At 59.2% G+C, this 13,409-nt stretch overlaps 1 protein-coding gene across 1 annotated transcript; it reads right to left on the bottom strand.

Annotated features, from left to right (window-relative positions):
* Positions 1–6,628: 6,628 nt before the first annotated feature.
* KBTBD11 (kelch repeat and BTB domain containing 11) lies at positions 6,629–8,458 on the bottom strand (the record flags this gene model as incomplete). Its single annotated transcript, XM_080710904.1, has 1 exon — positions 6,629–8,458. The coding sequence occupies one exon, from the start codon at positions 8,456–8,458 to the stop codon at positions 6,629–6,631; it is 1,830 nt and encodes a 609-aa protein (XP_080567030.1).
* Between the last annotated feature and the right edge of the window lie 4,951 nt (positions 8,459–13,409).

The following is a 13,409-nucleotide window of genomic DNA, read 5'->3' as shown; positions in this document are numbered from 1 at the left end:
CAGCCCGCACAGAACTGGCCTCCACCTCCTGCTTCTCTTCTCTCACCCATACTTGCTGAAGAATTCCTGGCAGAGTCACCTTCCTCTCCAGTGTAACCAGGAGCTCATGAGCAAAATAGGTCTTATCTGCCTTGATGCATTTAACGCCAGTACAGATGGGCACAGCAGGCACTTGCTACGTGTCTGTGATATTCTATGTTTTACTTCTGCTTTCAAGTGATGCATCTTATAAGAACTACTTTAGCTGGACGCTGTGGTGCACACTTGTAACCCCAGCATTCGGGAGGCTGAGACAGGAGGATCGCGATTCGTGGACAGCCTCAACTACTTAGTGAGGCCCTTTGCAACCCAGCAAGACCCTGATTCAAAATAAAGAATAAAATAGGGCTGGGGGTGTAGCTTGGAGGTAGAATGCCCCTGGGTTCCAGCCCCAGTACTGCAAAAAAATAAAAAAGAACTACTTTAGAGTAGTGATGCCCTCCGCCGTAACGTCCACACTGCGCAGGGGCCTGGGGCCTGGGAGGCAAGTCACCAGGAAGTCCCTTCCCCTGAAGGCCCCGGCCTCCGACCTCGCTGTGCTCTCTCTGTGAATGGGAGGCTCGAGTCCTTGCAGGAGGTGGATGGCTTCATTCCCGCTGCTGAAGTGTAGAGGCATGTTCGGAGGCCTCCCTGTGTCTGGCTCGGGCTCAGGATTCACGCAGCCGGGTGTGCAGTTGGCCACAGCAGCAGGGGCTCGGGAAGCGAGGTTCCAGCGTGGCTCTGCTCAGTCTCTCGAGCGTGTAGCCCAGGCAGCTCTTCTTTGCACAAATCGGTTTAGTTTCATTTGCACAGAGGCGAACGGCCCCTTCCCACTGAGCAGGAACATGGGGTTTGTGTGAATTGTCTCCTTACCTGTCTCGCCTTCACTTAGACAGTCACCTCAGCCTGAAAAGCCCGTGTGTTTTCTGGCCTTACATCTAGCTTAAAAGCCTACAAAGACACCCTCTCTGACTTACCATCAAAACCCAAAACTTGGCAGAGGAAGCACCGAAAAGCAGGGAAGTTCAAACTGAATGAGAGCAACAAAGCTCCAGGCCGCGGAGCCTCGGCCCTCCCCCTGGCAGCGTTCCTTCCCAGCGAGTAAGTAAAGACGGAAGAGGAGGAAGCAATTCTCAAAACCCCTGACAGATCCGCAGCGACTCCTGGGAGGTGCGCATGCTGGCTACCGCGGAACACAGTCAGGTTTGGGTATGCAAATGCTCTGGGAGTGGAGACAGGTCTCAGGCCAAGGAAAGAGGCGAGTGTGGGGCCCAACACGGAGGGAGTCGGCGGCAGGACGCTTGTCATTCCTCAGCGAGGAGAAGACTCACCGTGAGCAGACTTAACCCACTGCGGCAGTGAAGGGGTAGCCCGGGCTCCACGCGCACAGATCAAGTCCCAGTCCTTCCCCAGACACGTGGCAGGCCAATCCTCTGCCATCACTGCAGGCCTGGTGGCTGAGGATCCATCCGTGCCCTGGTGGAGGCCTTGAGCTGGTCCCCTCCTCTGCCTGTTAGAGGCCGTGCGCTGTGCATGGCGGCGGGTCAGCGCCAAGGCCTCTGGGCCCGGACACCACAGCCCGGCTCCCGATGGCCCCAGATTGAGCTTTCCGGTTCAGATCCACCCTCCAGGCCCGGATTTAAACAAAGCGTGTGTGGTGACCCGAAGCCCTCACGGCTGGGGACAGAGGTTCCTCCTGACATCACAGGGAATGCTGCTGGGCCAAGGACAGGCGCTTCTTCCTAAGGGACACAACCTGCTCCTGTTTCCCCGCAGAGGACTGGGCCTAGTTCTGTCTTCAGAAGCCACACGCACATCTGCTCCCCGCCCCAGCAGAGAGGAGGGGAAGGAGCCGCCCTCCCTCCCGCAGGGCTGTGCCAGGGCCCTGACCCTAAGCACAGGCCCTCAAGGCCCACTCGGAGTCTGTGGGCTTGGCACCCGGGCCATGGCTACACCTGGGGCTGGCAGGAGCACCGGACAGTGGCGCCCACAAGCCCACAGATTCCTGCCTGGCCCCTGCTGGGTCAGAGCTAGCTGGAGCTGCGGCCCTTGGCTTGACCGCTGGGTGTTTCCCGAGGCATCTTTACCTAGGCCAGGACAGCCAGAGCAGTGCTAGCTCCCCTCCATCCAAGGCGCTCTGGACCCAGCAGGGAAGGGGCGCTTCTTCAGGAGGGAGACACTGGAGGCCCTGCTAACACCTCTCGCATGATCTGCTCCACAGGGCTTGACATTCTACACAGCTTGCTGCTGGGGAGGACTTTCCCATCGCCATTCCTGCAGAGGGCTTGGCAGGGGCCCCACCCACTTCCTTCTCTGACTCTAGACACCAACTAATGTTCCCTGCACCCGAAATCACCCCTGGCCAGGGACGAGGCAACCAGAGATGCGTGCTGGAACTAGTGGAAGCAGGCACTCCCGAGCCGGCTGCCTGGCCGGCTCGGTCCCAGGGAAGCCCAGGAAGGAACCCGGCCTGGCTGCTCCTCCCTGCTCCAGGACGGCTCACTGACCTCTGAACTCCTCCTAAGCCTTCCCCTGGTCCCCCCTGGCCAGGACACAGGAGAGGGCCAGGGCCACTGTGGGGAGCCTGTGAGCAAGATGGCCTTACTTCGTGGTGTCTGAGCTGGAGGGACTTCAGGTGCTGTGGAGATGGACGCCTGGGTTGAAATGCAGAGACCCTGGACGCGGCCTCCAGCTTCCCAGGAGGCCCCACTCCACCATCCTGAGCAGGGGAGGGAGAGGCACTCGGTACAGCCCTCAGCCGTGCTGGGATTTTCCATGGTTTATTTCATCGGCATCAATTGACATACACACAGGTGTTACAGTGTCTACGCCCAGGATTTTAGAATGCGAGCATTAACAAGTACATTGACCACACATACAGTACAGCTGGCCTGCATTCGGCCTACACAGGTGTAGCTCATCTTTAGTGAATGGCAGCGTGTGAATACTGGTGAGTACTAGGTAAGCCTTGCCAAGCACTGGGGGGCGCTTTGTCCTCAGTAGCACACAGCTAGACTTGCACTTTCACTCAGGTCAATCCACAAAGCCCTGGACGGCATCGGCTGGGACCGGCTCGTGGCCCCGGTGTCAGCAGGACGTGGTCCTCTTCACGGATGCGGAGAGAGCGTAAATGGCACCGCTGCTGACATCAATTCAGGTGCAGCTAGAATCAGGCACAGTCCACTCTGTCACCATTGTCCTCTGGTGAATCACAGTATTGCAGAGGAGAGGGGAAACTTTCACAAAATTGACGTTTAGACTCAAAATACACCTTTTTGTAAGCCAGAGACACGTCTAAAGTAAGACACAACAGAAGAGAACATGAGTCCGGGTTTGCCCCGCCGAGACGTCACGAGCACGTCCTGACTCTCGACCTCAGCAAAATAGTAAGAACCCCACAGTTTCAACATCTTACAGAAGTTTCCCAAGACACCGACAGATCCCACCGCTGCTACCAGAACTGCCGAAGCAACCCCAGAAATTATTACCAGAAATGGAGCAGGTAGATTTCTTGCCTAGGTATTTGTAGGAAAACGGACTCAGGTGAGAGTTTCACTCAATAGCTAACACTGTGTGCCGCATGCCTTTCTCAAAGAAGCCGGGGCGGCTCTGGCCCCACAGATCAAATCCCCACCTTCCACATCTATAAATCTGCCAAGAAGCAGCGCTGGGTGTGGGGCTGTTGCCATGACAAAGGACAAAACAGAAAGAAAATAAAGAAGTCGTAGGCTGGTCCTCTGGGTTTTCAATGAACCTTGCTCCACGACACCAAAGCCGTCGTGTTCGTGTACACCACTTCCCCTCATAACAGCACCACCCTTCCAAGTATTTGGAGGTGTCAGAGCGCAAGAACGAATGTGACAGGTATCGTGGATGTCAGCCATGCAGGGGCTTCCTCTTGTTCTCAGCTGAGGGACCATCAGTAACTCGTGCGTGCCGCCCATTTCCCCACACAGTGAGCGCTGCCAACTAAACACCAGCTTGGACATGCGCGGACCCTTCCCTGGGCCATCAGAAACCTGGGGCCGGAGGCAGCAAGGCCACCTTCCCCACAGCCTCCGCATCAGCCCCGGGGAGAGCAGGGCTTTGGCGTATTTGATGGATGCAAAGCCTGACCCACAGCGCAGGGCTTGGCTCCGGGAAGCAAAGCAAAGTGGTGCTCACGGCCCATCAGGGCTCGAGCATCTGCCCCCATGTGACACTGCTCCTCAGGAACATGATAAATAGCGGTACCTGTCTTCAGGTGGGCTGGCTGGATCGTGGTACCTGTCTTCGGGGTGGGCTGGCTGAACAGCGGTACCTGTCTTTGGGGTGGGCTGGCTGGATCGTGGTACCTGTCTTCAGGTGGGCTGGCTGGATAGTGATACCTGTCTTCGGGGTGGGCTGGCTGGATCGTGGTACCTGTCTTTGGGGTGGGCTGGCTGGATACCACAAGTGAGGAGCAAGTGTGGCATTCCTTCTGCTTGCCCTTCCGGTCCTTTCCAGTCTCCTTGTGACGTGCTCAGGGAACCCCTGGGACCTGCCGCCAGCCCCCACTCTTTAGCTAGGTGAAAGGAGAGAACAGCACAGGCACTCCCTGGCGCCAACTTCAACCCCGGTGTGCCAGGGCTGGTTTCTCAAGTTAAATCACGTCGATGGTGTTTTACCAGTTTTATATTTAAGGAATGAAAATACTAGCCTGAACCCATTCTGTTAAAAAAAAAGTTAGAAATAATAAGAAATTCTCAAGAAAATGTTCTACAATATAAAATGTACGTCTCTTTTTAAAACCATTCTTTGTTTCTCTTGCTGGTATTTCTCTCACTGTTTCTCTAGTATACTCCTGTAAAAGTCAGGCAGTCTGACGTCCGTCCTTCCCTCCTGGGATGAGGAACCAGGTTGCCAGGGTACCTACTTGGTTTATGAGTGACCGGGCGCATGCATGGACGTGAGCCTCCTGAAGGCGCTCCAACTGAGAAGACAGGAGCACGCTCCCTGGTCACACAGGAGCCAGGCTGGCCATTCCTGAACACACAAACTGACACCTTTCACAAGCACAGGTTTTAAAGGCATAACCCACTTCCCAACTACCCACTAATGTCTACAGAGCTACAGTCCCCATCACTGGCCCAACAGGCAAATCTAGTTAACATATGCATGACTTCATCTAATTATGTTCCAGAAACGCTCGATGTGTGCTCGTCCTCTTAGAGTAAGACAGATGGAGGTCAGAATCCAAATCAGTCGACCTCCGTGCCCATGTATCTCATCCGTAAACACGTAACAGACAGGAAGCCCTGTCTGTACATCCTGGAAAAGTAAAATCCCTACCATGTAAGGAAAAAATCCATTTGCGTTTGATCCTTGCATCTTGTTAAAGGAGCGAATCTCAGGCCCATTCTAATAGGATATTTTGGAATTCACAATTACATGACTGTCACTCACTCACTAAGACATGCTAAATACCTGCTATTTCTCCTGGTGGCCATCCTTCATATGCCCACACCACTCTCCACATTTCCTTGGTATGATGCTCATAAAGACTAACCTCCCTCATCAGAGGCACTTAATACATATTTAAACATAAGTAGTAGCTTTAAAATGTGCCAACTGCTTTGTAGAACTGTCAGAAAAAATTATTTTAACCTTCATACATGAGGAGGCACCCCCTCTGGGCTCATCCCAGAACACACAAGTGGACGGGCAGAGGGCAGGCGGTCTGAGGGTCCCTTCAACGCAGACAAGCACCCACCGGAGACTTTTTCCTGTTCCGTGTGCTACTGGGAAACGCTGTCTCACCAAAGGCTGAAAATTCAAGCCGGGTGAATCCTCACGGTGTTATTTACCAATGTCCTTTAGCTGGAGGACGTGGAGTCCGTGGAGGGATGGCACTGCTGGGTGGGTGTGCCCCCAGCTGAGTGTCCCTGATTCCAGTACTCAAGGGACTAGAGACCACGCTGGCAATCAAAGATTTCATCTCGCACTCTTGTTAAATTACTTCTTTAGGGGTTAAGCTCATCAAACCCCGAACCCAAGAGTGGCACGAACTTTTTTGACTCAACCACAAAAGGTTTTTCTAAGCAATTATAAATTTTAAATCTCAGGCCCCAAACAAAGCCAACTGGTGACTTCTCTGCAGTTGTACTAGGAGTGAGCAGGCCCTGCCCCAGGGCCCACTGGGTCGGAGGCCCTCGTTTCACTGGTGAGGAGGGAATCCGCGTGTGCCTGGGGCTGCCTCTCCTCTCTGCTCAGGAGCCCAGGGCACCAGGAGGCCGCGGTGGGCCCGCCACCCCTCTCTCCGCCCGTGGCCCCTGAGGCCCCAACCCTGCTCCCGAGCTCCATCTGTTGGGCCTGCTTTTCCTCCCAGGGACCCTGCGCCGCGTCTCTAAGGCTGTTTACACGCGGACTGCATCTTCTGCCATCGACCACACCCAGCAAAGGGAAGCGGAGGGGAATCCAGAACTGAGAAGCGGCGCTAAGAAAAGCGTGGGGGAGAAGAAGCAGACAGCATCAGGGCCGGCCAAGCGTCTACCTCGACGCGCTCATCCGCCGCACCACCGCCTCCCTCCTCTCCTCCGCCCCTCTGGTCCCTCGGCAGCCCAGGGGAGATGCCCAGCGGAGCCCGCTCGCCCTAAGCCGGTCCCTGCTCGGCCGCGGCCGCCTCCGCCTCCGCCTCCGCCCCCACGTCGGGCTTCTCCTCGGGCAGGTTGAGCACGAAGGGGAAGAGCGTGCCGCGGACGTCCAGGGGCCCTGCCAGCGGCTCGGGCTCGAAGCTGCCGCCGGGGCCCGCGTCCCCGCCGGGCTCGTCCTCGGACGGCACGAAGCGCCAGGTGCCCGCGCGGCTCACGCAGTAGATGGCGCCGTCCAGGGCGGCGCAGCGGAAGGGCTGCAGGCCCGCGGGCGCGTCCAGGGGCCGCAGCTGGACCCACTGCTTGGCCAGCGGGTGGTAGCGGGCCACGCGCACCCCGCCCGGGCCGCCCGCCGCCGCCGCCTCGCCGCGGGCCGCGCACAGGTCGAAGCGGTAGATGAAGCCGTCCAGGGCCACCATGTCCGCCGAGCGCTCGCGGCTGCTGCTGCACGGGCACTCCAGCCACTCGTCGCGCCGCGGGTCGTACTTGAGCAGGCGGTAGAAGAGCGAGCCCCCGGACACGTAGATCTCGCCGTGGCAGGTGGCGGCCGCGTGCGCCACGGCGAAGGCGCCCCGGGGCAGCGGCGCCACGGCCGTCCAGCGGTCGGCGCGCGGGTCGTAGCGCTCCACGCTGAGCAGGCACTCGCCGCCCACGGCGTACAGCTGGCCGTCCAGCGCCAGCAGCCGCACCTGCGCGCGCGCCTGGCGCAGCGGCCGCACGGCGCCCCAGCGGCCCGTGGCCGGGTTGTAGCAGAGCACCTGGTCCGAGGCCCGCGCGCGGCCGTCGGGGCCCGCCGCCAGCAGCCCGCCCGCCACGAACAGGTAGTTGTAGAGCACGCACACGCCGCAGCCGCGCCGCGCCGCGCCCGCGGGCAGCCGCGCCAGCTCGCGCCAGCCGCCCTCCGGCCGCAGGCACAGCACGGCGCCCGCCGCCGCCCCCGCCGGGCTCCGCGGCCGGCCCGCGTCCCCCGCCGCCGCCGCCGCCGCCGCCGGCCCGAGCGCCGCGGCCAGCAGGTGCGGCCGGCCCGCGCGCAGGCGGCGGCGCAGCAGCAGGTCGCGCTCGGCGGCCGCCAGGCGGCCGAACACGGCGGGCTCGCGCAGCACGTCCAGGTAGTGGTCGCTCATGAAGCGGTAGGCGGCGTCGCGCAGCTCGGCCAGCCGCTGCCGCTTGGCCGCGCTCAGCACCTGCAGGCAGTTGGCCAGGCTCAGCTGCGGCGCCACGGCCTCGGTGGCGCGCCGCGCCGCGCCGGGCAGCTGCAGCAGCCGCGCGCCGGCCAGCACCTCGGCCACGTTGTCGGGCCGCACGCCCTCCATGCGCGCGCCGTACGCGTCGGCCAGCAGCAGCCGCAGCGCCGGCCAGCTCACGCCCTGCAGCCGCAGCACGTCCCGGGACGCGCGCGCGCGGAAGAAGTCGCTGCCGGCCGCCAGCACCGCCTTGTGCGCCCGCAGCCGGCGGCCGGCCACCTCGAGCACCAGGTCGGGCTCCCCGTGCGCCGCCCACACGCCGCGCGGCACGGGCGCCGGCTCGCCGTCCTCGGGGCCGCCGCCCAGGCCCCGCTGCGTCTCCACCACGCGCCCGCCGCGCTGCAGGGGCGGCGGCGGAGAGTCCTCGCCCGAGCTGAAGCACAGGGACGCGCCCAGGCCGCAGGGCGTCTGCGCGGGGGCCGGGGACGCGGCGCCCGCCTCCTCCTCCTCCTCCTCCTCCGCCTCCTCCTCTGCCTCCGCCTCCTCCGCCTCCCCCGCGCCGGCGTCCGGCGGCGGCAGGCTGCCCTCTCCCGGAGCCGCGGGCGCGGGCCCCGGGTAGAGGACGCAGGGGGCGCCCAGGTCCTCCATGGCGGGCCGGCTCAGCGGCCGCACATGCCGTCAGGGGCGAGGGTGGGGTCTCAGCTGCACAGCGTTTCCTGGCGCCGGATCAGCCCGCGCTGATCTCCAGTTTCCCCCAGGCTCGGCTTCTCGCCCTTCCTCTGGCCTCTGCTGCGAGGAGGGCGTGCCCAGCGCTCAGGAACTGCGACTTCAGGCCTGCTGGATGTGGTCAGGAGGAGGCGGCCGGCCGGCAGCCTGGCGCAGCCCTGGGGCTTCGGTCCGCGGGGGCGTCCTGGATTCGCAGGTCTGGGTCCGTGCTTTCTCTGCGGAGCTGAGTTCTCAGGCCTGCCTGATGCCCGCCCCCAGGCACTCCCTGCTCCTAGAGTCCGTGCCGTGCACACCCGCCATGGCACTCGGCATGGCTGCTGCCCAAGATCAACAGATCCCGGCTTGGGGGCCCCGCCCTGAGGCCTTGACCCCAACTCCAGCTGGAGTGCCCATCCGCAGTTACGGCCGAAGGGCCGCCAGACTGCGCCCCGCTAACGCCTGGGCAGCTCTGGCCGCAAGCCTGTCCCAAGGTCACCTGCCGACATCCACACCTGCGAGTGTGTCAGGAACGGTCCTGGCGCCCTTCTCGTTCCTGTTGACAGAAGAGAGGAGGTTTGAGTGCCCATGGTTCTCCAGGTTATCAGCCCCTCCTCAGCCCCCAGGCCGGGCCTGTGATGTCTCACCCCTGGAGTGCAGTGTTAGGGTGCAGAATTACTTGGGAATAAAGACAGCGCATCCTCGTGGAGGCCCCATTCCAGGAAAGGCACTACCAGATGGGTTTGAGCCGAATAAACTGCGAGTTCTATGGGTCAAAAGCAGTAAAGTATCAGCGTGCCGCGTTTTCAGCTTAACAGAATGTGTGCAGAATGGAGGAGTCCTTTAGTGAGAAGGCGCTCCTGGGCTGCCCGGGCCATCAGTCTTATTACTGTGACAGCCTCTTTCAGGCCTCTCTAGGCAAAGGTTTCAAATTTGGTTACAACAAATATTTGTGGAAAGGTGTTAGACTTCTCTGGAATCTGCCTTGGCAGGGCCCCGGGGGTTCCAACTCCTACACCTGTTTTGAACTGTGGGTTCTTGGAATCACATCTTTGAGAGACCTCAGAGAAGCAGCAAGCAGCCCACGGGCAGTGCAGGAGAGTCCAAGCGGGGGCAGAAGTACGGGAGCGGAGGAGCTCTCCACAGTGCGGAAGTGCCACTGTGCCCCCCGCAGGTTGGCAGGGGCCCGTTTCCCTGCCTGCTGGAAGGTGACAGCAAGCTTTCTAACAGGTGTGGGCAGCCAGGTGTGGTGGTGCACACCTGTAATCCCGGTACTTGGGAGGCTGAGACAGGAGGATCGCAGGTTTGAGGCCTGCCTCAGCAACTTAGCAAGATCCTGTTTTGAAATAAAGGGTGAGGGTGTAGCCAGTGGTGGAGTGTCCCAGGGTTTAATCCCCAGTACCATGAAATAAACAAAATAAAAGATGTGGGCAAGAAAGGTAACCCATATATTTGCCTCTGGAATGAGAAAAGTAACGTGGTGCCTTCCCTGGAGAGCTTAGGTTTAAGGCGGCATGTATCACGCCATCGTCACCTGGTCCCTGTGAACGCTCAGGCTGGTGCAGACCCGTCTCTGTGTCCTGCTTTTCCCAGGCTGTCACTGAAAAGCCTTTGTCATTATTCTCAGAAATAAACGTGCCCGCGGGTGGAAATTCAAGACCGTCGGTCCCCTCCCTCCCTCCTCCTGCAAGCATCTTCCCACAGCTGCTGGCACGTTGACTGTGTTCAGGGCACTGTCAGGGTCCTGGGAAATGCAAGAGTGAACAAAGGCTGGGAGTGCCTCGAAGCCCTGGCCCCAGGCCGTGGGGCGCCAAGGACGCTAAGCGGACGCGCACTCCGGTGTTGACTCAGCTGTGCCCGGTGCAGAGCTTCCCGTGCCGCCTAGCAGTGCAGTGCTGTCCAGGAACGGAGCTGACGGAGCGACGTGCTGTGAGGGTGAGCTGCCACCCCATGAGGCCCAGGGTGCTGGTCTCCCCCGCGGCCCCCTGGGACTGCGGGGAAGGTGACTGAGTCATCCCAGGGACAGGGAGGTCAGAGTCAGGAGTAAAGAAAACACATCCTCTGCACCAGCTCCTGACCTCTGAAACAAAACCAGGGCTGGCCGTCCTTGCCCGCGCCAGCCAAAGAGAGAAAAGAGAAAGAAACACTACACCTTAAGAAACTAATGTAGAGTTTCTTTCTCTTTTGAAGTAGAAAAGGGTCTCCTCTTTGGCTGGACCGCCTAGATTGTGCTAGAACAGAAGGCTCAGAGTTCTCTGTACCGTCACAGCCTGGAAGGGCAGGCAGTCACTAATGAAACAGACCACAGAGGCTTACATTTGGAGCCCTGCCCTTTCACAGTCCTCTGGACTCAGTCTACAGCCTGGAAGAACACTTGGTCAGCATGTATTCTGCTGCAACTACAAGCAACGGCCCCGTCTCAGTGCTGAGCTGGGGAGCAGCACTGCCCTCGGAGGGAGCTGGGCACAACCCCACTCACAGGGTACGAAATGGCATCCCTCTAAGGTGCCCTCCAGCAGAGCTGCATTCCTACAGACCCCACCGAACTGCCTCGCATTTTGGGCCCCGGGCATGTTGGCCAGACAAGGGCGGCTGAGCCTGGCACCTGACGCCTCAGCACCCCGCCACAGGCGTGGCTCAGCTGCCGGGCCCCAGGGCCTGCCCACCACCCTCAGCAAGGCCGGTGCTGGGCCTGCCCGCCTCAGATGGCTGGGGAGACGTGAGCACCAGCCAGTGCTGCCCCTTCGGCCTCAGCCGCCCTCCGCTGGGCCCAGGCTGCTTCCCGGGTGGGGGCGAGGCTGCGAGCAGGGCCCGGGACCTCACGGAAGAGCCGCGTGCACACTGCACCCAGGGGCACAAAGGCACACAGCTCCCTGCTCGTGTAGAGTTGAAAGAAGCGCAACGCAGCTGTCCTACCTTTTCTTCTGGGTGATTTCACCTAAATCCGGGCGGGAGGAGCCCGCCCGTGTGATTTAACATCCTAGGAGAGGACAGCAGCTCCCGGGCCTCCCCTGCAGTGAGTCCTGTGCATCTGAGTCTGACCTGAAGGCTGCCTCCAGCGTCCTGTGTACAGCCTGCTCACAGGAAGCAAACCCCACTCCTACAACTCAGCTCTACGCTCAGTACTTGGAAACAACCATTAACCTCAAGGCACACCAGCTGTAGGAAGCTATGTAAGACTTCAAAGGCACAGAACAATAAAGAGAGTACTCTGTGAAAAGCAAAAACCGAACCCAGCCCTCTGGGCCGTCAGCAACTCTGCAAAGAGGGTTGGCGTCAAATCCCTCTGGACTGGAGGCCAGGGCGTATCCCCATTGGTGGTTGGCTTTAGGATCAGGATTCTTCCAAGAGGCTCCTACAGGGTCTGCAGGGCACCCTGACTGGCACCTGTGTCGTGGTGAGAACACACACACACACACACACACACACACGCATCTGGAAGGACATCCTCCTGAGTGAGGATGGCTGCCTCAAGTTGTCACAAGACGACGACCAGGGTCACACAGACTGGACCGGTGCGTGCAAGACAGGGAGATGGGTGGCAATAGGGTTCCTTCTTCACTATAGTTAGGAAATCACAAGATCAGATTTTAATTAAGTATGATTGACGTACTACTTTACCCTGGAGAGTACAAATTTCTTCTGGAATAGAAATATCCAAATTTAAAATATCCAAAATTTTTTGTGCATGGTACTAGGGACTGAACCCAGGGTCATTCTACCTCTGAGCTACACACCCAGCTCTATCTTATTTTTTTTTTTTAATTTGGAAACAGGGTCTCACTAAGTTGCAGAGGGCTTCACTAGATTTCTGAGGCTGGCTGCAAACCTGCAATCCTCCTGTCTCTGCCCCTCGAGTACTGGAATTATAGGCATGTGCAACCACACCGACTTAAACAAAATTCTTGAAGTTTCTATTTCTTGTCTATTCATATGAATTCAAAACATACAATTATAGATGTCTGAGACAGGAGGATCACAGGTTCAAGGCTAGCACATGATACACCCCATTTCAAAATTAAAAATAGAGAGGGCTGGGGTCTAGCTCAGAGGTAGAATATACCTGGGCTCAATCCCCAGGACCAAACAACAACAAAATAAAAGACAGTGTATGAATTCCCAAAGTGGGCACCGGCTGCATGTGTGGTATGGCATACTTGCTTATTTACAATCTTCATTTTTTAAATAATCCCAGTTGCTTGGGGCCGGGACATAGCTCAGTGTCAAAGTGTCTGCCTTGCAGGTGCGGCGCTCTGGGTTTGATCCCCAGTTCTAAAAGGACAAAAAAAGAACCCCTTTAAATAATGCAGTTGCTAAACACACTCCTTTCAAATGCCGTCAGTACTTTCGTCAGCCTGTTGAGGGACGTGGGAGCTGCTCTGCCCTGCTGCCGGGCGGGCTGCGGGCAGCAGAAGCTTCCAGCACGCCCACAGCTGCTCCACACCCCGGGACACGCAGGGGAGCCTGGGATGTGTAGGAGTCAAGAACCACGGGTGGAGAAGTGAGGAAGACACAAGAAACGACAGGGAAAACTCATCTTAGAAACTCGCAAGGAACCTCGGGGTCTCTGCGTACAGCGTGTGGATCGGCTTCCAGCTGCTCCTACAAAGACTGGTCAAGGTCGCTGCCTCCTGAGGCCCAGATTAAACGAGTTCAGAGTTTCTGGCGCACACGGCTGTGGCAGGAGGCGGTGCCCCGGGAGGCAGCGTCCTCACTCCCACCAGATCACACCTGCCCAGGACCCTGAGGCGGGGAGTGTGGCGTGGGAGGCTCATCCAGCGCGCGCAGGGCTCCCATTCCACAGCCGGCCAGGGGAAGGGCTGCTGACGCAGGGCGGGCGCAGGGCCAGCCCTGAGGACGTGGAGCCCAGCCCGCTGCCCCACGGTCTCTCAACAGT

The sequence above is a fragment of the Muscardinus avellanarius genome (genome assembly GCF_963383645.1).
Source record: "Muscardinus avellanarius genome assembly, chromosome: 14".
Taxonomy (NCBI): domain Eukaryota; kingdom Metazoa; phylum Chordata; class Mammalia; order Rodentia; family Gliridae; genus Muscardinus; species Muscardinus avellanarius.
The sequence above is the reverse complement of the archived record's forward strand: the minus strand, read 5'-3'. Positions and strand labels throughout refer to the sequence as shown.